This window comes from Clarias gariepinus, chromosome 23, assembly GCF_024256425.1.
Source record: "Clarias gariepinus isolate MV-2021 ecotype Netherlands chromosome 23, CGAR_prim_01v2, whole genome shotgun sequence".
NCBI classification, from domain to species: domain Eukaryota; kingdom Metazoa; phylum Chordata; class Actinopteri; order Siluriformes; family Clariidae; genus Clarias; species Clarias gariepinus.
Genome location: NC_071122.1, coordinates 25,062,760 through 25,089,943, shown reverse-complemented (window position 1 = coordinate 25,089,943; position 27,184 = coordinate 25,062,760). Strand labels below are relative to the sequence as shown.

General features: G+C 42.9%; 1 protein-coding gene across 1 annotated transcript in view; it reads left to right on the top strand.

Annotated features, from left to right (window-relative positions):
• bsnb (bassoon (presynaptic cytomatrix protein) b) overlaps positions 1 to 27,184 on the top strand; it is a 67,485-nt gene that overhangs the window by 11,485 nt on the left and 28,816 nt on the right. Inside the window, exon 3 of the mRNA XM_053484094.1 lies at positions 10,972 to 12,000. Coding sequence (XP_053340069.1) covers positions 10,972 to 12,000 — 1,029 coding nt within the window. The remainder of the gene's footprint in view (positions 1 to 10,971; positions 12,001 to 27,184) is intronic.

Below are 27,184 nucleotides of genomic sequence, written 5' to 3'. Positions count from 1 at the left end.
ATCATCATCTCTCCACAATTAACTCTGAAGACGTCACGCTCGCCTCGTGACGTGTTAGCGTAAGTCACACAGAGCGTTAGAGCTGAGACCAAACAGAGAGAGAGAGAGAGAGAGAGAGATAAAGAGCCTGACAGCAGATAACAGATAGAGAGGAGGAGTGAGGATGACAGAGGAAAAAAGATAAAGAGACTGCTGAGTGTGAGCGCGCGGCTCACTGGAGGAATTACGGCCGCTGCTCCGGAGATCAACAGGGGGAACGGAGACGGTGATCGATGTGTTCTGTGTATTAAACAGTACACCTCGAGTGCCTCAGACGCTACGTGCTCCCGCTGTCTCTGTGTCACGCGACGCATCTGTTCAGCATACGCCAGGACATGCAGCGTGCTAACTTGTGTGATTAATGCCTGTTAGTTTGTTGGGTTTAGCATGGCGTGGTCCTGAGCTCGTAGCTAGCAGCTGCTCACTCACTCACTCACTCACTCACTCATCTTCTATACCACTTTATCCTGTATTCAGGGTCGTGGGAGCTGGAGCCTATCACAGGAGACTTAGGGCACGAGGTCTATCACACACTCTTTCACACACCACGGGCAATTTGGGAACGTCTGTTAGGCTAATCCAGTGGTTCTCAAACATTTTCTGTCATTCCCCACTTAAGGTGGTGGGTTTTAAGCCCCACTTGTCAACAAAATGATAACGAAATCAGCCAAGTTTACTATTTATTGAAATATCAATTTCTAAACCAATAAGATCAAACAACACCAAGTTCAAAACAGATCAAATACACGTGCAATTGTTATAATAGGCTTACTTCGTCACTTATCTAGAGCTTTCTTCCAAAGAAGTCGAGTGGCTTATTAACGTGACTGGGGTGTGTTGTCTCTAAGTGTCTTCCTACTTTGTTGGGTCTCATGCTGTCTGCTGCCAGCGGTTTAAGACACAAAACACACACGGGTCTCTCCTCTGTCCCCACCATCCCCACCATGAATCCAAGCGCAACATACAGTAGGCTTCATCATGTTTTCCTTTCGGCTGGATTTTTGGTTGATTAGGCTGATGATGCTGAATCACCTGCTTTTTTGTGGTCCATGTAACAAATGTATCCATTGATGTTATTACGCTCACTACATACAGTACGCTACTGACCCGGTTTGTGTCCGCGGTAAAGTTAGTTTAATATTCGCATCTCCGAATTCAATAGCTGCGTAAATAAACCCGCCATTAAACATACCCATGTATATTTCCTCTCTACATTGTCTTTAAGCCTTAAATTATACATGTTTAAAAGCATAAACACCATTATTCTCTACGGCGCACAAATGATTTAGGGATCATCGCAAAATGCCGCACAGCAACAAAAAGCGTAGAACGATATTGATCTTCCCTTCTGTTCAGCGCCTGAAGGATCAAAAAGCAGCTTTGTTGCCGCACTGGAAACTAGAAATGCCAGACTAGTACTGCCTGATAAAATATACATTTTTAACAAAAATACAGAAACATTAGCATACACATTGGAATAAATGAAACTACATATATAATACCGAATGTTTCCTCATATATTGTTCCTCTACCATTAAAATGCCGACGTTAAACCGGTATTGTTGCACTATGGTTCCACTTTTTCTCTGATGTTATTTTAATTTATTTGTATTAATGATCCATTTCTTTGGATGTGATTGTTTAGTTTCGAGTGTCCGATCTTTATTGTCAATAAATAAAAGCATGAATTAGAATAGGTACTTTCCTATTATTTTCCACTAATTCCCTCCCGTTCATTGGTTCCCGTTCATTTCCTACTGGTACTTCGGTTTCCTCCCACAGTCCAAAGACGGATAGATTAGCCCCGTGGTTCTCAAAGTGTGTGGCGCGCCCCACTAGTGGGGAATACAGACATGACTCAAAGTGTGGGCGCGCCACACACTTTGAGAACCACGGGGCTAATCTATCCGTCTTTGGACTGTGGGAGGAAACCGAAGTACCAGGAGGAAACCCACCAAGCACGGGGAGAACATGCAAACTCCACGCACACAGAGACGTGAATCGAACCCTGATCCTCGAGACGCAACCACTACACCACCGCGCCGCCGCTAGGAGCCGAAACGTTCGATTGATAAATCTTGTTTGTTCGACCATTTTTAAAAGATGTCATGGAATTCCGTCTCAGAGAACTTATGAGAAGTTTGAATGAAGCGTCACAACATGAGAGAGTCTCAGAGTCAGAAGCTGCGTCCACGGGATTTTATTGAAACAGAGTCGAGCAGTAAGGTTTAATAGGGTTTACAACGCACACACACACACACACACACACAGTTTTGTTTTTCTCTCACACATACGCCATCTCGTGTTCTTTCGCTCTCTGATAGAACTGTTCACTTGATAATGTCCTGCAATCAAACACACACACACACACACACACACACACACACACACACACACACACAATGAGGGGGTGAGAGAGAATGTGTGGTGTCTGTGGTTATGTGTGTGACGGATGAGGAAAGAAGAAGACAGAATGTCTGTGTGTGTGTTTGTGTGTGTGTGTGTGTGTGTGTGTGTGAGAGAGAGAGAGAGAGAGAGAGAGATGGTGCAGTCTGACAGATCAGTGTTTAAGGAGGGGGGAGAGGATGGATGGAGAGAGAGAGGGAGTGTGAAAGAGAGAATGAGAAAAAAGGGATAATTAGAATGAGATAGGATGGGAAGGAGGAGAAGAGCAAAGAGAGAGAGAGACGAGGGGGATTGGTGCAGGAAACAGAAGGTCTGGAGAGAGAGAGAGAGAGAGAGAAAGAAAGGTAACACATTTTGGGTAAAAGAGGTGGAATTGTTTCAAATTTGATATTAAAACTAAAATAAAGTTGGATTTGTTAAGGAGGAAACGAAGAGAAGGAAAAGGAGATGCAATGGGATTTAAGGAGGGAAGGAGAGAGATGGAGTTAAAGAGAAAGAGAGAGAGAGAGAGAGAGAGAGAGAGATGTGGACACACTTCAGTGGTCTCCCCTACAGCATGCAGCACCTCGAGCACTCAGCCATCGGGCCGGGCTCTATTTATAGATCTTCCTGCAATCCTCCACCACTCTGAAAGAGAGAGAGAGAGAGAGAGAGAGAGAGGGAGAGGAAAAGAAGGATGGATGGAGTGAGAGAGAGAGTGAGAAGGGGGTAATTAGGCTGGGAGAAGATGGGAAGGTGGAGAAGAGCAAAGAGAGGGAAGGGGGCTTGTAACGAGACGAGGGAGGAGAGGAAGATGGAAAAGATGAAAAAATAGGAGGAACAAGAGAAAGATAACGTGACATGCTGACAGTTTGTAATATTTAAGGACTGCACCAAGAATCCAGGAATTCATGAATAGCTCTTGGAAGTTTGATCGCTCACGTTTCTTTATCTGACCAATCACATGTGACTACATTCACTTTTGTTTATTTTACAGTTGCACAATTTGCTTCGTTCGACTGGATCAGCTTTAATGAAAATGTTAAGAAAAATGACAAAAAAAAAAAAAAGGTCAATGATGTAAAAAAAAATCTCGCTCTGTCTCTCACACAGAAACAACCAAAGACAATAAAAACACCTGATCGTGTGTATCTGTGCTATTTTTTTGCTTATTTGCCCCATTTTGTTCTTTAGTTGTTTAAAACGAGCTAAAATTCAGTGCTAAAAAAAGGATATCACTCTATACTGCACAATCCTGAGCCCTGAATATGTTTATAAAAAAACAAACAGCAAAACAAAAAATGTCTAAAATGCTCTGAGCTTCGAGGACTACAATGAAAGAAGCCGGAAGTGACGCTCTCGACCCAGACGCTGACGCTCGTTATCATCCCTGCTGCTTTCAGCCAATAAGAGAGAGCAGATTTGCATAAAGATTAGGAATAACGCAGGATTGTTTAAATGATGGGAAGCGATAAACGTTTATGAGAGCGATGAGATAAAGACAGATTTTTTACGAGCGCGCTGCGTTTCACATTTAAGCTGCAGAATCAGTCATGAGACTGGCAGCAGGAAGTGAGCATGAAGCCATCTGGACTGCACACATACACACACACGCACACACACACACACACACACACACGCACACGCCATCCCACACTCACAAACGGAACACTGCCAGTTCTCGAGAGATCTTCTTCCCACCTTCAGTGCTGGTGTCTTGGCATGATCTTCACCGGATCCTCACTCAGCGGTGGCTCAGGGGCGATGGCGTGAAGTTGGGGAGCTGGGGGAGGGGGGGAGGACAGGGGAGGGGGGTGATTTATTTTTCAAAGCTGGGGCAAATTATCCCTCTCATCCTAACCGTCCACTGGTGACAGTAAAGAATATCAAGCTCACACTAGAGGTTTTTCCTAGAACTGTTCATAAAAAAAAGAGTAAGTCTTCTTACTTAATTAACGCTGCGTTCGACTCCTCAGTGGGAAGTCATAGTTGAGCGTTTATGCTGCAGAAACGTCGACGCCTCCATAAAATGTACTGTGCTGGAGCGATGTCATACTTTTTCCTTTCTTGTTTCCTCTTTCGGAAATTCCGGGTTCCGAGCTTCCCTTTGAAGACGGCATTTAAAAAAAAGAAAGAAAAAAAAGAAGAATGCTTGGTGCCGCTGGAGACTTTTCTGAAAAGTTGAAGAAGTTTCTAAATGGACGCTCTGCTGTGATAAAAAAAAAAAAAGAAAGACACGCCAAACTCCAGAAGGCAGCGTTTTTTTTTTTTTTTTTTTTAACGAACTCCCACAGGATCCTGTGTGAAACATGCACTGAGTGCTGAGGAACGGAGCGCGAAAGCAGACTCAGACGATCGTGTCTCGAATACGTTTGGGATAAAAGCGATGTACTGGACTGAGGGGGTGTGTGCGCCGGTTTGGAGCGTGGCAGGTTGATAAATATCAATTAGACCCCGATGTCGGGACTCCTGCGACCCCTCGATTAGCAGCGACCTGTTTAAATTAAAATCCTTTTTCCTTTAACGAGAACGTTTTCAAGGCGGCGCTTGTCCGCTCTCTTTCACCTCGCCGCTGAACCTGTTAACGAGACGCCGTTCGGCTTACGCTCTTGTTTTACAGTCTTTCGGCTGCAGGTGAATCAGCATCTGATCCGAGCACTCAGCGGCTAATAAAGAGAGGAATAATGACGGATTAGCGGCTCTCAGAGTTTGCTATAAGTAAAGTAAAGAGCCTGAAACGCTGAAGTCACACGCCATCTCTCACAACGGCATGAAATGTGAACGTCTGCGTTCCCCTGCGCCCCTCTTTACGTCCTCCCAACAACAAAAGAGGGTGTAGTGCAGGGTAAAAGTAGAGTGTCCCACATTCAGGAGGAAGACGAGTCCATTCCACCATCCTCATTGAAGGGATGCTTACGGCTACCGTGTTAGCATCAGGGAAACTTCCTGTTTTAATCATCACACACTTCCCTCTCGCATCTCTGATGAACCGTACAGACACGAACAGCGACGAGCAGACATACAGAGAGAGACAGATAGACAGACAGATGGATGGAAAGAATGAGAGACAGACAGACAAGCAGACATACAGTATGGATGGACGGATAGAGAGAAGAAGAGATGAACAGTGAGACAAGCAGATGTACAAACATATGCATGGGGAGATGCAGAGATACAGACAGACAGACACAAGAGAGAGACACAAAGAAGAGAAGACAGACAGAGACAAAGACAGGTGAAGAGATAGAGGTACAGAGACGTCAAAGAAGATTGAGAAAAAGTAATAAAGCACACAGACAGATGAAAAAAATGGCGGACAGGTGAAGAGATAGATATAAAATATGGAGATATGAAAGGGGAATTAAATATGGAGGGATAGACAGAAAGAGAGATTAAATACAACACGGACAGACAGACAGTTTCTCTTCAGAGTAATGTAAGAGAGAGAGAGAGAGAGAGAGACAGTTTGGCAAAACTTTTTCAAAACTTAAACTGGGACAAGACAGATCAAAAACGCACCAACAAGCCCTTAAATATCAGACACACACACACACACACACACACACACACCTTTGCCTCATTAGCTGCCAGCACTTGGCGTGAGTGCAAACTGACAGCTCATGAGTGGCTCTTAAACACACACACACGCACACACACACACACACACACAGTTTAAAATGTCCACATTGTGTCCAGTCCCCCAAACACACTTAATGAGACGTGTTCAGTGGTGGTGTAATAGAGCTAATACGCTAACGTAGCTAACAGATAATGAAGTGGTTTTATGTCGACTCAGCAGAGCGTCTCCATGAGGGGTCACGTCCCACTGGACTGCTGTCATCTGCTTCTTGCGTTTCTACACACAGGGTGCGAGCTAGAGTCTTGTGTGTGTGTGTGTGTGTGTGTGTGTGTGTGAGAAAGAGAGAGGAGAAGTGTATTTGCTGAATTAACACTCATTCTTGTTTTGTCCTCCTGTCTCTGTCTATTCTGGTGCTATCTTGTGTCTCCGGGGTGCTGAGGCATAAGCAGCACAAACACACACACACACACACACACACACACACGGGCTGACAAAATGACCACTTGGCAAAGCTTCCTTATTTATACCACCTGCTGTAAAACCCACACAGTAACACAACACTGCTCCTGTTTCAATCCAGGCACATTCACTTTCCCTAGACACTTCCCCTTAACACCTCACCTAGACACTTCGATTAGACACCTCCTCTAGTCATCTCCCCTAGACACTTTCCCTAGACACTTTTACCAGACACCTCCCCTAGACACTTACTCTAGATACTTCCCTAGACATGTTATCTAAAAACTTCCTCTAGACACTTCCCCAGACACCTCCTCTAGACACCTCCCATATACATGTTCGCTAGACACTTCCCCATGACACATACTCTAGAAACTTCCTCTAGACACATTGCCCTAAACACTTCCACTAGACACTTCTACTACACACTTCCCCATGACACTTTCACAATACACTTCCACTAGAAAATTTTACTAGACACCTCTCCTAAACACTTCTCCTAGATACTTCTCCTCGACACATCCTCTAGACATCTTCTCTAGAAACTTCCCCTAGACACATCCCTTAGTCACTTCTCCCACACATCTCCTTTAGACACTTTCTCTAGACATGTCCACTTGATATCTGTTTTAGAAACTTCCTCTAGACACGTCCCTTAGACACTTTTCCTAGACACCTATTATAGATAATTCCTCTAGACACTTCTACTAGACACTTCTACTAGACAACTTCTCTAAACATTTTCCCTGGATACTTCTCCTAGACACCTCCCCTAGACACTTCCACAATACACTTCCACTAAAAACTTTTACTAGACACCTCCTCTAGACATATCCGCTAGACACTTCCTCTAGACGCGTCCACTATCTGTTCTAGATACTTCCCCTAGACACATCCTCTAGACATCTCCTCTAGACACTTCTCCTAGACACATCCCCCAGACACTTTTCCTAGACACATCTATTAGATGTCTCTTTTAGACACCTCCTCTAGACACCTCCCATATACATGTTCGCTAGACACTTCCCCATGACACATACTCTAGAAACTTCCTCTAGACACATTGCCCTAAACACTTCCACTAGACACTTCTACTACACACTTCCCCATGACACTTTCACAATACACTTCCACTAGAAAATTTTACTAGACACCTCTCCTAAACACTTCTCCTAGATACTTCTCCTCGACACATCCTCTAGACATCTCCTCTAGAAACTTCCCCTAGACACATCCCTTAGTCACTTCTCCCACACATCTCCTTTAGACACTTTCTCTAGACATGTCCACTTGATATCTGTTTTAGAAACTTCCTCTAGACACGTCCCTTAGACACTTTTCCTAGACACCTATTATAGATAATTCCTCTAGACACTTCTACTAGACACTTCTACTAGACAACTTCTCTAAACATTTTCCCTGGATACTTCTCCTAGACACCTCCCCTAGACACTTCCACAATACACTTCCACTAAAAACTTTTACTAGACACCTCCTCTAGACATATCCGCTAGACACTTCCTCTAGACGCGTCCACTATCTGTTCTAGATACTTCCCCTAGACACATCCTCTAGACATCTCCTCTAGACACTTCTCCTAGACACATCCCCCAGACACTTTTCCTAGACACATCTATTAGATGTCTCTTTTAGACACTTCCCCTAGACACTTCCCCTAGAATTTTCCCAAAGACATTTTTTTCCTAGACATCTCCCCTGGACAACTCCACTATACGCTTTCAGTAGACGCTTCCAGTAGTCATCTCCCCTAGACATCTCCCCTAGACAGTTCCACTAGTCATCTCACCAGACACTTTCCCTAGAGATGTCTTCTAGACACTTCCTTTATGCACTTCCCCTAGACACCTCCCCTTGACACTTCCCCTAGACACTTCACCATACACTTCCCCTAGACTGCCTCTAGACACTTTCCCAAGCCACTATTATTAGACAGCTTCTCTTAGACTGCTTTCACATGACAGCCATGGCTCTGCTCAGGGAGATGTGGTTTAATTACAAATTTAATTAAAGTCTAAGTACAGTTCAATTAGCGCAGGAGCGCTCTGTGTGTTCATCAGTACAGATACGCAGTCACAGTGACAGGGGCGTGGCCTCTGTCAGTTAGTCTTAGTGAAGGCGGCATGGTTTTTTAAATAGTCAGTCTCACTAAAGGGGCGTGGCTTTTGTATCTGTCGGTCTCAATAAAGGAGGCTAGCTTTTGTATCAGCCAATCTCAGTGAAGTAGGCGTGGCTTTTGTTTCAGCCAGTCTCAGTGAAGTAGGCGTGGCTTTTGTTTTAGCCAGTCTTAGAGAAGTAGGCGTGGCTTTTGTTTCAGCCAGTCTTAGAGAAGTAGGCGTGGCTTTTGTTTCAGCCAGTTTCAGTGAAGTAGGCGTGGCTTTTGTTTCAGCCAGTCTTAGGGAAGTGGGCATGGCTTTTGTTTTAGCCAGTCTCAGTGAAGTAGGCGTGGATTTTGTTTCAGCATGTCTCAGTGAAGTAGGCGTGGCTTTTGTATCAGTCAGTCTCAGCGATGTACAGTAGGCGTGTCAGAAAGAGGATAAAATGATGTCATAGTGCTGAAACATTGTCAGCGTTTGTTTCTTAGCACCATACTCAGGTAGGAGGCGTGGCCTAAACTTGACCAATAGCCATGATTTGGTGCAGGGTGGATATTCTGTGTTTTCCTACGTGTTCCTGTGTCTTTATGTAAATGTGAAAGTCAGACCTGATCACTGAACCAGTTGTTCTGCAGCTTCAGTATAACTTTGATGTTCCGTTCAAATGAGTTCAGAATGAAAGAAATGCAAATAAGTGTGATGCTAATGACGAGTTCACTGGCTATATGAGGTACTTAAAGTGTGTGTGTGTGTGTGTGTGTGTGTACTTGTATATACACACACCCATACACCCAGCCCCCATGCACACATTATATAAGCAGTGTGAATGCAGTACAGTTTTAGCAGATGTTCTTGCTCAGCTTTGCCAATTATCATACAAAAGCTTCATTTCTCACGTGCTCAATCTCTCACCTCATCACCTGCACAAGAAAAATAGAAAGACAGATGAGAGAGAGAGAGAGAGAGACAGAGAGAGAGAGAGAGAGAGAGAGAGAGAGAGAGAAAGAGAGATGGCTTATATTAGTGTGTACTTACATACAATACCTGGCCAAAAAAAGTCACACACTCTAATATTTTGTTAGACCGTCTTTTTGCTTTGATTACAGCACGCATTCACCATGTCACCATTTCAATAAGCTTATGTAACTTCACCACATTTATTTCCATACAGAGTCGTATTAATTTCCCTCCAAGGTCTTGTATTGATGATTAGAGATTTGGACTGCTGTGTAAAGCCTTCTTCAGCACAACGTTCTTAATGGGGTTGAGATCTGGATTCTGTGGTGGCCAATCCATGTGTGAAAATGATGTCTCATGCTCCCTGAACCACGCTTTCACATTTTCAGTCCGATGAACCCTGGCATTGTCATCTTGGAACATGCCCGTGCCAACAGGGAAGAAAACCTGGTGATTCAGTACATTCAGATTGTCAGCTGACTTCCTAACGTTGCTGAACCTAGACCTGAGCAACTGAAGCAACCCCAGGTCATAACACTGCCTCCAGAGGTTTGTACAGTAGGCACAAGGCATGATATGTGCATCTTTTCATCCTCCTCGCTTCTTACCCTGATTAACTAAATCTTGCAAGTAATTAAGACAGGTAGGCGTGAGACAAGTCTCTGCATGGGTGCGTGTATTTGAGTGAGACAGATTGGTGTCTTTTTTAAACATAAATCACTGTATCTTTGGGTGCAAAGCGTGGGCGTGTCTTTTGCCGGACAAATGGGCATATGTTTTAGTGAACCGAGTGGGTGTGTCTTTTTGAGACAAGTGTATGTGTTTGTGTGGAAGGAGTGGGCGTGTCCTTTGGTGAGACAAAAGTGTATGTGTGTGTGCTTGAGTGCAAGTTTTCAGGTAATCTGGCAGCCCAAATACATCTTGGTGTTGAGTCAGTGCTTTGTGTTCTGACCTTGGTGCTGTTTCCACTAATTTTACACAAATGGTTTAAGCTCATAAAGTGCTTGTTAATGAGCTGATGAGCTGTATCAGGTGAGTGATAAAACACTCGGGGATTGAGAGGCACGGTGCTCAATAATCCTATTAAGCAACTCTTTGTTGTCATGTCATTGTTCATCGTGCATAGTGATTGTATAAGCAACTCGAGGGTGAGCTGTTCACTGTTCGCTGGTTCTTTGCGTTGTAGTATCAGGTGTTCAGCGACCAGGCAGCTGTTGTTTGATAAAATACCGACAGAGCTTGTAAGCTTATGTGAAATGTTTAATGAAACGCCTGTAGTGCTCTCTTTATTTCTCCCTTTTTAATAATTCAGTGCTGCTTTATTGGCATGCCTGCTGTTCATATAATATTTCCAAAGCACCAGATCACACAGGGATGACACTAACTCTCTCTTTCTCTCTCTCTTTCTCTTTCTCATTTCTCGGCATTGTTGCACAGGTGCAAGAATGGCTGTGTCTAAACTGCCAGATGCAGAGGGCGTTAGGAATGGACATGGACACCCCGCGATCCAAGAGTCAGCAGCAGATCCATTCTCCGCAGCAGCCAACCAAGCCCCAACCTCGAACGGCACCCCAAACTCCATCTTCGACACAACCCAAACCTTTTCCAGCATCCCAGAATGAACTAAAGTCTCAGTCTCAACCGTCCACCCCCCTGAAAACCCAAACTCAAGCGAAACCTCAACCCCAATCAACTCCATCTACCCAACCCCAATCGAAACCTCAACCCCAATCAACTCCATCTACCCAACCCCAAGCAAAACCGCAACCCCAATCTACTCCATCAGCCCAACCCCAAGCAAAACCGCAACCCCAATCTACTCCATCAGCCCAACCCCAAGCAAAACCTCAAACCCAATCAACTCCATCAACCCAACCTCAAGCAAAACCGCAACCCCAATCTACTCCATTAGCCCAACCCCAAGCAAAACCACAAACCCAATCTACTCCATTAGCCCAATCCCAAGCAAAACCGCAACCCCAATCTATTCCATCAGCCCAAACCACAGCCAAACCTCAATCCCAACCTCCAACACCATCACATACTCAGTCAAAACTTCCGCCCACCCCTCAAACTCAACGAAAATCTCAATCGCAGCCCGCGACTCCCACCAAATCTCAACCAAATCCTCCTTCATCAGATCAGCCATTTGGCAAGCTCTTCGGCTTTGGTGCATCCCTGCTGAACCAAGCCAGCAGTCTGATATCAGTAGACCAGCCGCAGTCACAACCTCAGACACCTCAGAAAGCTCCAACAGCAACCCCAAAACCCGGAGTCCAACCTAGTCCCCATCCTGGACCCCAACCTCAGCAGCAGAAGAGCAGACCAAAAGTAAACTGCCCCTTGTGCAAGACTGAGCTAAATGTTGGCATGCCTACAGAACCTCCCAATTACAACCACTGCACCCAGTGCCATGCCCAGGTCTGCAACATGTGCGGCTTCAACCCCACACCGCATCTCACTGAGGTAAGGCAGCAGGCTTCCTTAAAGGCTTTCCAGATATCACAACTTGTTCTGGTGCGGATGTTCTTTATGGGGGATTGAAACAAAACTAAGATTAGTAACAGAGAATAAAACGCCGAGCTAGATGATGCCCTTTCAGAGTCGTGTGTAAGGTTCATTAGTGTATGCCTACTGCTTGGGAAGTACATATAGTGTATGTGTGTGCATGCATGCGTGTCTTTTGACATTTAATTTTCAGCCGTACTTAAAGAACGTTCCCTTATATGCTAATAAGCCGTTGTCCTTGAAGTTGCCCTGCTGCTGATTGACCCAGCCTACTTCAAACCCAAGTTCTCACATCCCTGTTTGAAGGCACTGAAGCACTCGGGCTAATGAATCATAGAGGCGGCCGATCGGACCTTAATTATGCAAATCGGTCCCGATTGAATGATTGTGGTAATAACAGGCTTTCAGACGAACGCTGGGATTCTTTATGAGCGTGCTCAGTCACACACCAGAGAAAGCACACATCTCTATGGAGACTGAGAAATGACAAGTGTTTTGTATCTTGCTGGTGGAAGGTGGGAGGGTTGTGGAATGACAGAGCTGGGTGGTATCATGTCTTTTTTTCCCGGGAAAAAGTTTCACCCTAGGGGTTGTTGGTGCAGAGGGACCGCTTACGAGTTTATCATTAGAGAGATGCAGTGAGAATGAGAGGAATATCTACTGTCACAAGTTACACCATGTAACTTAGCTGCTTAGATTGCATCAGTAACTGAGGAAGTTCTTCTTAACTTCTGGGTCCTTGAAAAGCAGCATGGTGGTGTTTTGGCTTTGCTGCCTCATGGGAAAAGTTTTGCTGGTTGGATCCTGAGCATGGGATGCACATGTCCCCCGTGTCCTCCAGGTTGTCCCCTTTCCTCCCACTCACCAGGTAATCTGTAGGTGTGTGGATGGTGCCCTGCTTTCCATCCATGGTGTCTCTAGATTAGCATTGGTTCATATACATGCAGAGTGATAAAAAGTGATGGAAAAAGAAAAAAATATATGTTTGAGTGCAGAAAAGCTTGCAAAAGCAATTTTCATGGTTAAAGTGAAGGGGAGGAAATGAACGAGAAAAGGTATTTTTGATTCTGTAAAGCTGCTTCGCGGTAATGACCATTGTTAAAAGTGCTATAAAAATAAAATTGAATTGACTTGAATTAAAGGGAAAAACAAAACGAAAAAGGATGGGTGGTAGGGAAAAAAAGAGGACAGAGGAATCTGAAGATGAAACTTGTTTTAGCTCTGTAACCTCATTTTTATTTTAAATAAATGACTTAAAGTCTGTATTTACATGTTCAAGTTCACAGAAGTGGAACTTTATTTTTATCTGCACCTTTTTTAGCTGCGATGGTGTGGATGTGGTTTAAGGTGAAGTTTTAAGGTAATCACTTGGAGCTGTATGTTTTTCTTCAACTATGAGCTCTTCCTGCCCACGGGTGCACCTGGGAAAGGGAACAAGACAAATTAATGTTGGCAACAAACCAAAACAATGTGGCTTGCCACTCTTGAAGGCGGTTCAGCCTGTAGACCTGGCATTGGTGTCAGCCAGCTCCATCTCTGTCACTGAGAGAAACAGAAATACCTCCAGTGAAACAAGGTGCAGGTCACAGCCCTTCACTAATTACCTGCTTTCTCCTGCTGGCAGTCAGCAGTGCTGTGTTCTGCTCGACTGGGCAAAGGATGATGTTGCTGGTGCAGCAGGACACATGCGTAGGTGTAGTTAGGAGGCACATCAGTGGTGTAGATGGTGTTGGTGGTTTTGGTGAAGATGCACTGGATGGTGTAAGTGGTGTTGATGGCATCTTGTGTATCTAGATTGTGTCAGCAGTCTAGGTGTTCATGGTGTAAGTGGTGCAGATGGTGTAGATGGTGGAGGTTATGCAGATCGTGTTGGTGTAGCTGGTGTTAGTGGTGTAGATAGTATAAATGGAGTCAATGGTGTTGATGATGTCAGAGGTGTAGGTGGTGCAGATGGTGTCATTGATGTAGATGGTGTAAATGGCTGCCACGGGCTCCCTGTGTGCATACTGCAAGAAGGGTTTAGTGATCTTTTCCTTTAACCAATGTGGACCTCCAGCGGCACCTGGCCAACCGGTCTGACCTTCATCTTGCCAAGCGTCTGGCCTTTTACTGCTAATGAACTTCTGCAGGGATCAACATCTCTGTCTTCTGCTTTCACGCCGCTGTGGATTTTCTATATATTTTTTTTCAAATTTGAGAAGCAGAATGTCAGGATACAGAATTTATCTGCTCTACGTGTGTGTGTGTGTGTGTATAAATCATCCAGTTCAATGTGTTTTATTTGCATTTACTTTGCCTTTCCTTTTTTTGGCTTCCTGAGGGTAAGGTTGTTACTGTGTAATGTAGAATTTATTCGCTGCACTGATCGTTAGGAGTATTGACAGTGAGATGTCCTCAGAAAGACAGGAAAAACATTGTGTGTGTGTGTGTATGTGAGTGTTGTTTTTTTGCTAGGTTTATTTTCTACATAAATACCGTAGTCCTTCTTAGCAGTCTAAAAGTGTAAAAACATGTAGGTAAAGACGTTTACTTTTGGCTAACACAGGAAGGCTAGGCTGCACGCTTTCTAGCTGAATTAGCAAATGTCGGATCACGTCAAAATTTTAGGTTTGATTTACAGATGATCCTCGATGTACAATGTAACGTGTGTGTGTGTGTGTGTGTGTGTGAGAGAGAGCGAGTAGTGTATGAGCTAATAAGCAAATTTTCAGCATACACACACACACACGCTAAAAAACAACACTTACTCTTATTGTTCCCTTAATCATTATAAGAGACGATCATCTGAAGCTCCACCTTATCCACATAGCTATGCCTTTAAGAAACCTTAGCATTCGTCTATGCATGTGTGTGTGTGTGTGTGTGTGTTCATCAATCTTGTCTATGGCCCTTGCAGTTTTTCACTTGCAGCATGACATTTCATTAAATTGAAAATGCCATACAATAAACAATGGATTGTTACGCAACGGAATGTGTGTGTGTGTGTGTGTGTGTGTGTTGGGTATAAGTGCTGATTTATTATGTTGTTTCTCAACAGCTATAGCTAAATAAAATCAATGGGAATAAAACAGGAGCCCAATCCAAGTGACATTTAAAGGAACGCAACAACATAAGTAGCTAGCTAGCAACTTAGCTAGCAACTTTAGTAAGTTAGCTAGCTAGCTAGTATAATGGCTAGGTAGCTACGTTTTTGTGAACAGTTGTTTAGTTGTGTTCAGCACAGAAACCCTAGCCCTGTGCTAACTGAGGACCCGTTTTCAGGTTAGGCAATAACCTATAGGGTAAAAAATAAACAGCCAAAGTTACGAGGAAAAGTTATTAACACATTCATCGATCACGTTTATACAGTGTGCCAAATATAAACAGTAATGACATGAAAAGATGAACAATGTTACCTTGTTGTCATCTCTGAGTTTATTTTTCTTGAAAGAAACCAACACACATACACACACTATTAGCGTGTATTCATAATGCAAGTGTTCGAAGTGTGTGTGCGCCACCCCACTGTAGGCGTTCATATCGTTCATGCAGATTCTCAACCCGGATTATTGTAACAAAGGCTAAGTCAGACTCTGGCTAAAGGAGGCGATTTGCTTGTGTAATGCAGGAACAGTTCTTGGCGGATGTTTATCTTGAACACACTCTCCTTTAGTGTTCCCCACAAGTAGGCATCAGGTGGTGTAAGATCGGGGAATGGAACGGAAAGGAATTGTTCTGTCTTTTTCAAACTTATTTTCATGAGCCTTCTTCTGCCTTTTTCATGACGGCTTTCGTATGAGAAATAATACTCCACTATGAATACTTTTTCCTCCGTCGAGAGTCTCATTTCCAACAACAACTGCACAACACAGCTTCCTGTTTACTACTGGGAACACGTGCAGCTGGAGCTATGTCCTGTCGACAAACGCATGAGGCGTGCGCGAGTTTCAGTACTGTATACTTTGGCGCATACTGTATTTCTCATTATTGTTTTATTGTTAATATTCTGCAGCAATTTCATTCCTATCATGTACATAAGTTAAATATTGTGATACTTTTGCCAAATCACACATCTCTAAAAGCTAATGTTAATAAAACGCTACGTCGTTAAGTCGCGTGATGGGTTTTTTCATGTGCATCCTCGGGAGGACCTGCTTTGTCAAAACAGCGTGTTGTTTCCAGTCGTGTCATCGGGTGTGCGTGTGGCTGCCCCATGTGCTCATGGGTAATGGAGTATCGGCTCATTAAGCTGTCGTGGCTAATGTGTCTGACTCATCTCCTGTGACTCACGCTGTGGCGCGCTTCAAATGCTTAGAGCTTTCATTTCATGTATATATACAGTATATATATACAAAATTATTGGCACAAGCTTGAGAATGTGTTCGTGGTCATTTAACTTAATCTCAGACTAATAATAAATCATGCAAATAAAGTAAATATTACTATTGTTTTAATCGTTTTAAGAAGTGTTAAGAACAAACCCTGTGTGCGGGTCTCCTCCATTAGCCTTCAGGCTAATTAGCGTAGTTAGCCGGATGAGTTCAAAACAAGCAATACACCACTGTCGTTTTCATGTGGAATTTTCCGTGGGTGAAGTTGACGTGTCTAATTTAATTAAAGGTTTTGTTTTTTTCTCTCAATCCTTTATTATCATTTGTTAGAAATCCCCTTTGGACGTTTGAGGTCTGACTCCTAGCACAGGTTTTTCTCTCAAACTCACAACATACATTAATGTTTAACATTAACATCAGTTAATTAGATATTTACATGCTGGTAAATATCTAATTCATAGCTTTCACAGCAGGTGAGCGTTAGCATTTATTTATACTTCATAGTTCTTCTGTCTGTACTGAATGACTAGCACGCTGGCTAATTAGCAAAGTTATTTTTTTTTAGGTGACTAAAAAATCTTTTAATAATGTGTTCTATATTTGTAAAAAATCTTTAAATGTAAAAATTATTACATTGTATTATTTAGATTTAAATAAATATCTACTAATAACTAAAGACGGGGATCACCATGGATGTCCCGATACAATATTATCGCGATACCCCTGTGTCGATTCAATCTGTATTGCGATTCTTTTAGTATCATGATTTTATAAATATCACAATTCAATATAATTTTTTGTTAATCTTGTTAATAATTCTAAACAAGCATAATACATAATTCTCTCCTAATACACAGGATGCCAAGGTGTGAATAGTTTAGACTGCCGCCTGTAGGATTATAGAGGAACTGCAACATTTTACCCGGTGAAATTCAAGATTCAAAGAACTTTATTAATCCCAGAGAGAAATCGCTTAAATGAATACACACAGTATATAAATGTACAATTTTTATTTATTAGTATTTTTAATTGATATTGGTGATACATGTGTTGCCACACAAAAGAACCACAATACCTAACTGAAATTGTTCTTAGGTTTATTAAATAGTAAACTTATTATTTTTTTATATAATCAACAACATATTTTAATTAGTTTAGTGTTAATTGTTTTTTTAAGTTGACTAAAAGACCAAATTTGTAGTTTTAGTTTTAGTGTGAGATGAAAACAAACCCTGTAAGTTGCATTTGTTTGTACTCCGCTAAACTACGTTATTAGCCAGGAAGTACAGAGAGGAAGTGATGTCACCCGGGAACGTGTGCATGTGTCTGTTTAGTTCAAAGTGATTGTGAAGGTAAAGTTCTGAGTCATAAAGTTTTCTCCATCCTCCAGATGTGTGTGTATGTGTGTGTGCGTGTGTGTGTGTGTGTGTTCATTATCCAGTAAAGATAGAGGACAAAAAAAACCCAGATTTTAAAATAATGCATCTTGTCAATAATTCATGCAGAGGGAATATTATAAATAGTACATGATGCGGGAGAGAGTCCTCATATCTCACAAGGTCAAGTCTGTGTGTGTGTGTGTGTGTGTGTGTGTGTGTGGTTACACTATTTCACTGCGTCAGAGGCTTTTTCTGTGTGCGTTGCATGACTGACGTCATCACATTTGCTTCCATTTTTATATGTAAAGCTTTCAGCTCACACACACACACACACACACACACACACACACACACACTTTGTCCATTTCTCTCTTTTCCGTCTTTCCTTTTCCTCCTCTTGTTCTTAGCGGCCGTTTCTGTCTCTCACTTATTTTAGAAAACCAATTTCCTGAAAATTGATATTTTTACCGCTGAATCTGCGCGCACACACACACACACACACACACACACATTTTAATACAGTGATTTGATCTACAAGACTGTAGAGACTAGCACACTAGTACCGCTCATGGATCAACTGAATTATGAATCAGGGGTAAAATCAGCCTCTACTCCAGATCCGTTTCTCCAGAATTAGCTACACGTGGCGCTTCCTGAGCGAATCAATCGCACGTGTTCACCATCAACTGGACATCCAGTCATACTGTACGTGTGTGTGTGTGTGAGTGTGTGGAGGGGGGCACGGATTTAGGAGCACTAAACCTTGCATAGGGAACCTACGCTAACTAGCGGGTGACAAGTCTCTGACTTGCTATGTAGCCACCGCTATTGTTGTACTTGTGGGCGTGGCCTGTTTGTAACTATTATAACTGAAGTATAAGTATATAAGTTGTCTTATAACACTGCAGAGTTTGAGTTGTTTGCTTTTGTGAATTCGAGGCTGACTGGGAGCTCAGGCTCGCTGCTGCCACCTAGTGTCAGGACAGAGTATCATTCCGCATATAACTAGAATGATATAACGTAATGTTTATCACTTTGGCTTCATCGCAGGGTCAAAGATTACCAAATCGATTGCCGTTGTCGGAAATCAGGGACCGTACAGGTAGTAATAGTAATAATAATAATAGTAGCTTAAACTAAATACGTAGCTTCTAAATACATTCAGGGGAACTAAACCCACCGTCAGCGCCGCGTTAGTGCCATGTAAGAAATGAGGCAGGCGTCTCTGATCAGATTATATTTAATAAATGAACTGATTTACTGCCATGCCACGTGTGTGTGTGTCTCTCACACAATGAAAAATAATCTACATTCTCAACGCAGCAGGAAGTTGCTCAGAAGGTTAGTTTTAGAACATCTGGATTCTCACTTAATTATTCGAGGAGCTGTTTATGTCACAAAAGTTAAAAGAGAAGTCGGTGATCCTTCATACTTGTCTCCTGACTACACCAGTGTAAATAGCTTTTTTTAGCACTCTGGATGTGTGTGAGAGAGAGACACAAACACACACACACACAGAGGAAGGACATGTTGCAGCATGTTGGGCCACAGCACTCAGACTTGGCATGGAACAGACGCACCGCTTCAGGAAGGCTGACCCTGGCCTCACACACACACACACACCCACACACACACACACACTTTTTCACTCAGAGACAGATGGCCCCCTGTGCGCACCTGTGAGTGACGTATCGAACCACTCTTCATTTTCCAGACACACACACACACACACACACACACTCCAATGGACAGAAAGTATCATCACACTTAACAAACAGCACTCACTAACTCAATCAATGTGTCTCACACTGACTGAGACGATGTGTGTGTGTGTGTGTGTATGCAATAACATAAGAAATAAAACTCTAATCAGCGACGGCGTGGTGTGATCCTGTTATTATCCTCTGTTTGTTGTAGTTCCTCTTCTCACTTGCGCTATAGCAGCTATACACACTCCTTCCTTTCTCTCTTAAAGTGACTGTCATGTCTCTAAGAAACCGGAGAAAGAAACATAAACTCCTCTGTCCTGAAGAATTAAAAAAACTCAAGTATAAAAGTGACATCTTTACCTCCGACTGTTACAAAGTGCTAAAACTGGAGACTCCTTCCCTGGAGTGTCACAGAAAACTTCACCAAGTCGACGATTACACACGTCTTTTAATCCGTTCACGTGAAGTGTCTGCCGTGAATGAGCAAGGATTATAATGAAGCGTTAATATAAACCTGCGCTTGGCGCTGTTATAGAGAATTAATCAACACCTTCTGACCAATCAGAATTGGTCCATATACCCCAGCGCTGGGGTATAAAGTTATTTCAGTATCTTCTCTCTCTCTCTCTTTCTCTGGTCAGTTTCTCCAGATTCATTGCTGAGGAGAAAATGAATAACAAACAGCTCACTAAGAAAACTCAAGGGGTGTTGATATACAGTATATATACTTTTTTTTGGATGTGAAGCAGCAGTGCTGTCAGGGCTGATTTTTCAGCGTGGGATTGTAACACCCGTTTCCTTTTGTCTCTAAACTCGCAGTATGCCAAGAACTTAAAGTGGACACTGATGGCTGTGTGTGTATATGAGTGTGTGTGTGTGTATATGAGTGTATATGAGTGTGTGTGTGTGTGTGTGTGTGTGAGATGGCAGAGTGCAGGTTTAGAAACACTCTCAGGGGAACGTTCACGCTCCCACTCTGTGATTAAAAACCCGCTCAGGCTGCCGAGAGACAAAACCTGAAACGCTTATCACATTTTCAGGCAACGCTCTGGCGTTTAATGTAATGAAGTCGATCTGTTTCTCCTAAAAACCAGACCTAAACTCACATTAGGTCAGATATCTGGACCTGGAGATCAGGATTGTGACTGAAGCTGTAGAAGAACATCTGCTGGAGAAGAGAAAAAGAAACCAGTAAAGTAAAGCCAGCTTTAGTGTGGATTGCGATTGGGCCGAATAGAGGAGGTGGATAGCATTAAAATGTTTACCGGGATGATGAGGGTAAACAGGACGCATCTTATTTGGGATAGAGCTCAGTAGGAGGAGTATGTTCAACTGATTTGGAATAGGCGGTATTTTTGGGCAGTATGAGTAACTTCTGATTTGGAATAGAGACAATTAAGGGGTGTGAGTATCATCTGATTCGGCTTAGGGAAAATTCAGGCAAAGTAGGTATCTCTGTTTTTTTCAAACTTAAATAATTCTTTTGATTGTGTAAAACTGCTTCGCGGCAATTACAATTGTTAAAATTAAATTGATTTGAATTGAATTAATTTGTGATTAATTGACGCCAGTTTTGGGGGGCGTAAGTATCATCTAATGAAACTCATAGCTAATGGCTGGGACAAATTAAGGTGGAGTAGGTATCTCTTATTTGTGATGGGCCAATTAGGGAAGTAGGTTAATCTGAGTTGGGATAGGGACAATTTGGGGGGATATATAACATCTGATATGGGATAGGGCCAATAAAGGGGTGTGGGTAACATATGATTTGAGATAGGGCCAATTAGGGGGTGTTGGTAACATATGATTTGAGATAGGGCCAATAAAGGGGTGTGGGTCACATATGATTTGAGATAGGGCCAATAAAGGGGTGTGGGTCACATATGATTTGAGATAGGGCCAATTAGGGGGTGTTGGTAACATATGATTTGAGATAGGGCCAATAAAGGGGTGTGGGTAACATGATTTGGGATAGGGCCAATTAGGGGGTGTTGGTAACATATGATTCGGGATAGAGCCAATAAAGGGGTGTGGGTAACATATGATTCGGGATAGGGCCAATTTTGGGGATGTGTAGGTAACATATGATTTGGGATAGAGCCAATTAGGGGGTATGGGTAACATCTAATTTAAAATAGATCTAATTAACGGCTGTGGATAACATCTTCTTTGGGATAGGGCCAATTAAGGGGCGTAAGTATCATCTTATGATACTCATAGCTAATGGCTAGGACAAATTAAGGCGGAGTAGGTATCTCTTATTTGTGATGGGCCAATTAGGGAAGTAGGTTAATCTGAGTTGGGATAGGGACAATTTGGGGGGATATATAACATCTGATATGGGATGGGGCCAATAAAGGGGTGTGGGTAACATATAATTTGGGATGGGGCCAATAAAGGGGTGTGGGTAACATATAATTTGGGATAGGGCCAATAAAGGGGTGTGGGTAACATATAATTTGGGATAGGGCCAATTAGGGGGTGTGGGTAACATATGATTTGGGATAGGGCCAGTTAAGGGGTGTAAGTAACATCTGATTTGGGATAGAGCTAATTAGGGGGTATGGGTAACATGATTTGGGATTGGGCCAATTAGCGGGGTGTGGGTAACATATGATTTTGGATACAGACAATTAGGGGACTAGGTACATCTGATTTAGGATAGGGCTTTAGGTTAGGGAAAGTAGGTAGCATCTACATTTTTAAGGGAAATGGGAAGCACCTGATTTTAAACCTTGCCAGTTAGGGGAAGTAGGTGGAATTTGAATTGGGATAGTTGCATGTATGTATGTAGGGTCTATATTATTTGGGATCACAAAAGAGGAAGTGATTAGTGTGTAATTTGGGATATGACCAATAAGATGCAACCGAACTGGGATAAGGCCAGTTGTGAAATGTGAGAAAGTGCATATAGTTTGAACCGTGCCTCTTTAAGTTAATATTTCGGTCGTTTCTCTTTATCAGCCTAATGCCTTTTGAGCAAATGGATGAGTCACTGCAAGATTCACATCAGCCTCTCTGAATGCATCATTTCCTGTTCTCCCCTCTTTCATCAGACCGATGAGTCTCATTGGCTGGCTTGGCTGATGGATGTGTCGGTTTTCCGAGCAGAAACTCAAACATCCGTGAATCACAGAAAGGCTAACGACGCCTTACAGTAAGAGCCACAGCATTAATCTTAAAAAGAGCCTTTAAAAAGTCAAACACTTCAGTTTTTTAAACACCGCAGTCGGTTTGTCTGGAGTCAGCATTAGATTAAACTTCAGTCTGCAGGCTTTCGTGGCATCATTTTCATGCCCACTCTGATCTCCGACTGGTTTATGAATCACTTCCGTGAGAACACTTGCTTGACGTCACACTTTTATGCTGAAACATGCTGCTAATAGGAGATAAAACTGAGCCAGGAGGTCACGAATCAGGACGGACCGTCCGAGGGAGGGGCGGGGGGTGCAGAGTGAGGGGAAACTGTCTCACTGATCTGAGAAAGGGACACTAAGGGTAGTAAGTAAGCGAGTGGAATATGATTTGGGGCAGAGCCAAGAAGGTGATATGAGCAGGTTCTTCGGGTGGAAGAAGCCTTCAAGGAGAAGTAGGAGGATTCTGCTGTGGGTCAATAAGTGAAAGTGATTCATGTATAAATTGGGATGAAGCCATTAAGGACGCTCAAGTGGGTCAGCTGGGAGAAATGAATAGCATCGGATTTGGGACGGGGCCAGTAAATAGAAGGGATTGTGAGAAGTGCTAGTAAGAGGATGTGATAATAGACTGAATTAGGATGTGGCCAGGAAGCGACAGCGACTAGCAGCTGAACTGGAATATAGCCAGTTTGAAGGAAATTAAACACTGTACAGTAGATCTGAATAGACGGGATCTAGAACAGGACGTGAGTCAGGTCTGAATTGACGCAGGGCCAGGTAGTAAGATGAATACGCCAATTAGGAGAAGTCAATAATTCTGAAATTTGAAAAGTGAGCAGCATCTGATCTTTGACTGAGCCAGTAAAGGACAGTGGATATAGTCCGAAATTTAGGATGGAGCCAATAAGGGAAGATTACTAGCTTCTGAATTGGGACCGGTCCAGAGAGTGCAGCTAAGCCAAATTAGAATGAGACCAGCTACGGGACGGGGGTGTATCATTTGTCTCGGGAAGGGAACAGCACGGCCAAAGAGTGTGGATGTTTTATTTGGATTAATAAGATAATAAGAAAGCTGAGTAAGATTGGAAGTGTACGGGAAGTGAACAGGCACCGAAGAGCACTCTGTCATTCTCCTGGTCCTCCTGATTGATGGACGTGACTGGCGGATGTAAATCACCACTCTGTCGTATTGGAGCCTGTAAACACTTCCCGATCTGATTGGCCCTCAGCCTCGGGCACTCGGCGCATCGTCTCGGTGCTCCTGCAGGAGAAACGAGAGACGAGACGAGTGATGAGATGAGATGATAGCAGAGAGACGGAGAGATTCGAGGAGGTAAACGAGCGTGTAGATGAGAGTGCCGGGTCTCATCGGGTCAGCGAGTCCCTCCAACGACTCAATCACGCGTTATCTCTCCGCCTCAGACTGAAACCACTGTGGCGCACGGCCTGGCTTTCGACTCAGCAACGGCGAGCCTGCGCTCATAGATAAATCAGATATTCACTTAAAAATAATGAATAGGTAATAACCACAACAGCTTTTGTATTGTTTTCTATTGGTTAATAATTTTAAATGTCTTCCTGTGCTGTGATTGGTTGATATCAACGCTTTTGTGTGCTTTAATTCTTGCTCTCTCTTGAGTTCCTTTCCACTACATCTCTCTCTCTCTCTCTCTCTCTTTTCTTGTTACTCTCATTCTTTTCTCTTTCCATCACTGGATGTCTGGATGATCCTTAATTTCCTTTCGCACAGTAATCCTGTGCAGGCTCAGAGCAGCAGACTGTGTGTGTGTGTGTGTGTGTGTGTGTGTGGTTTAGGGTGCCACCTCATGGACCCATTGAGAGGTCTCTTAGGATTAACTCGCATAACTCCTGACTCAGACTTCAGCACTGTCAAACACACACACACACACACACACACACACATACACAGTGAGCTACAGATTTAATCTGAGAAAGAAAGCCGATTTAAATGTATTTTCTTCTCCGGAGCTCCAGATCGATCCTGCGTCCACAGAGTGTACAAACCAGCACATCTGTGTCTGGAGTCGTCCGCCGAAGGCCATCGTGTTCTAATTTATAAATTTCATCTCCACAACGTTCATGTTTGTCATTATATATCAGAACTCACACACTTACACGGGTCCCACTGTCGAAACGTTTAATAAGAATTACAATACTACTAATAATAATACGGATATAACTGATGGTATTTGTTGACAAAAATCTGACTGTAGAAAGGTTTGCAGGAGTTATACACATAATAAGTGATTATGCATAGATGTATACACTTACTCACTCATCGTCTTTACCGCATTATCCTGTATTCAGGGTCGTGCGGGCCTGGAGCCTATGCCAGGAGACCTAGGGCACTTGGTGGGGTACACCCTGGACGGGGTGCCTATCCATTACAGTGCACTCCACACATACACACCCACATGCTCATTCACACACTCCGGGCAATTCGGAAACATCAGTTAACCTAATCTGCATGTCTTTGGACTGTGGGAGGAAACCGGATTTTAGTCAGGGGGATCAGAGTAAAGGGCGCTGAATACAAATACATGAAGCGCTTTCAGACTTTTATTTGAGGAAAAAAATGAAAACCATTCATCGTTCTCCTTCCACTTCACAATTCTGTGCCAATTTGTGTTGGTCTGTCGCATAAAATCAAAATAAAATACATTTATGTTTGTGGTTATATAACGTGAATAAATGGAAATGTTCAAGGGGTGTGAATACTTTTGCAAGGCACAAGAAGAGAAAAAGACCCTTATAAAGGTCACTAAATAATAAAGTAAACACTTTACAAAACATATGTGAGCAGTTTTGTAAGTACATCAGCTGTTTGTGAGAACACTTCTGGTAACTTTGTCACACTCGTTTCTTACTTTTAAGTTATGGATTTGTATTTAATAATGCAGGCAGTATAAACATATATATAACAACATCTGGACTACAGATAATATTGTGCCTACGACTTTGGACCAGTACTGTACGTAGAAACGGTATATTCTTATTATGATGCAACATTTCATCTATATAGTCGTTAGCTTTCATTCACACAGGGAAGCTCATGTGTTCGAGCGGACTGTCATATTTTCATGAGCGTCTCATTTTTAAACTCAGCCTCGTGTCTCCGAGTCCAAAGTCCTTGTTGCGTCAAGCCGCGTAAAGCCGCGCAAAGTGCAAAAAGTTATTGAACGACATGGAGGCGGATGATCAGTGCGTGACCCGGCTCAGGATTTAGGATTGCTAAACAACGCATTATCCCATAAGGCTTTGCAACATATCAACACTATGTCCCATATTTTACCGTTTCAAGTAACACGGGTCTTATAGCTCGCCTCAAAGTGTGTGTGTGTGTGTGTGTGTTAATGCTGTAGCTGGAATACCTCACAAGGAAAATGTGTTTTCATTATACCTCTGTCACTCCTCCTTCAAACACACTGTCTCGGTGTTTATGGAAATGAGCTACCAGTGAGCCACGCCCCCTACAAGAGAACAGCTATCAGCTGTGGGTGTGGAATGGGCTTGTTTAAACCCAGGGGCGGTTCTGGGGGCGGTCCCAAAACCCCTCCCCCCCCGACTTACAAAATCCAGGAACCCCTGCCTGGCCAATATAAAAATGGAAGAAGGACAAAGAAACAGAAACTGTGTTTCTACACTCACACCAGAGACCCGTCTAGACGTCTAGACATGACTAAATAAGCCAATTTTGCGTACTTGGTCCGATTTAAGTAATCGAATGCTGGGGTCTGTAGTAATTATGATGGAGTTGTATGTCGTAAGCGATGGTTTTAATTCAGACTGATTTGTTTTGACCTAATTTTTGTATATAACCGCTTGTTGTAGCTTGTTCACACACCCTGATCTTTACCCTTAGTAGATCACATGACCACACTACTCCATAACATATGTAGTCTACAGTATAACTGTGCTCTTTGTCTGTATTTTACCATGCTGTGTTTTGAACTTGTTTGTTGACTTGCTGGTTTTGTTTTGATAGAGAAGAGTGTGTATTTCCGTGAGCTATTACAATACGGAGTCTTTCCAGACGCGTGTGCAGCTCTTACAAAAAAAATTAAATAAATGACTCACATGATGGATTCGGAGTAAAACCCTAGTGATATTCCAGTAATATATACATTACTTATCCTTTAATGTTAAACTAATCCCGTCTGAATGGTACATCCTCACGCTCAACCCTATAGAACGGCACATAGACTATACAAATGGAGCACAAATCAACACACACACACACACACACACACACACACACACACACACACTGCTGCTGCCTACCTGGGGAGCCTCCTTCCCACTCCTACAGCAGGATATTTATAGAAATGTTTGTTAAGAATAACAGTAACGTGTGTGTGTGTGTGTGTGTGTGTGTTTGTGAGGTTAATATCACAGTGTATTATTACACTGATTATCAGTACACACCTAACTTTCACAAAAGGATTTTATTTATAGAAATTGTGCATTATTATGGTGAGTATATGAGCTCACAGAATGTATATGTGTGTGTGTGTGTGTGTGTGTGTGTGTTTTAGAGAGAGTATGGGTGTGGTTTTAATGAGTAGTGACATTTTCCCCGTCTCAGC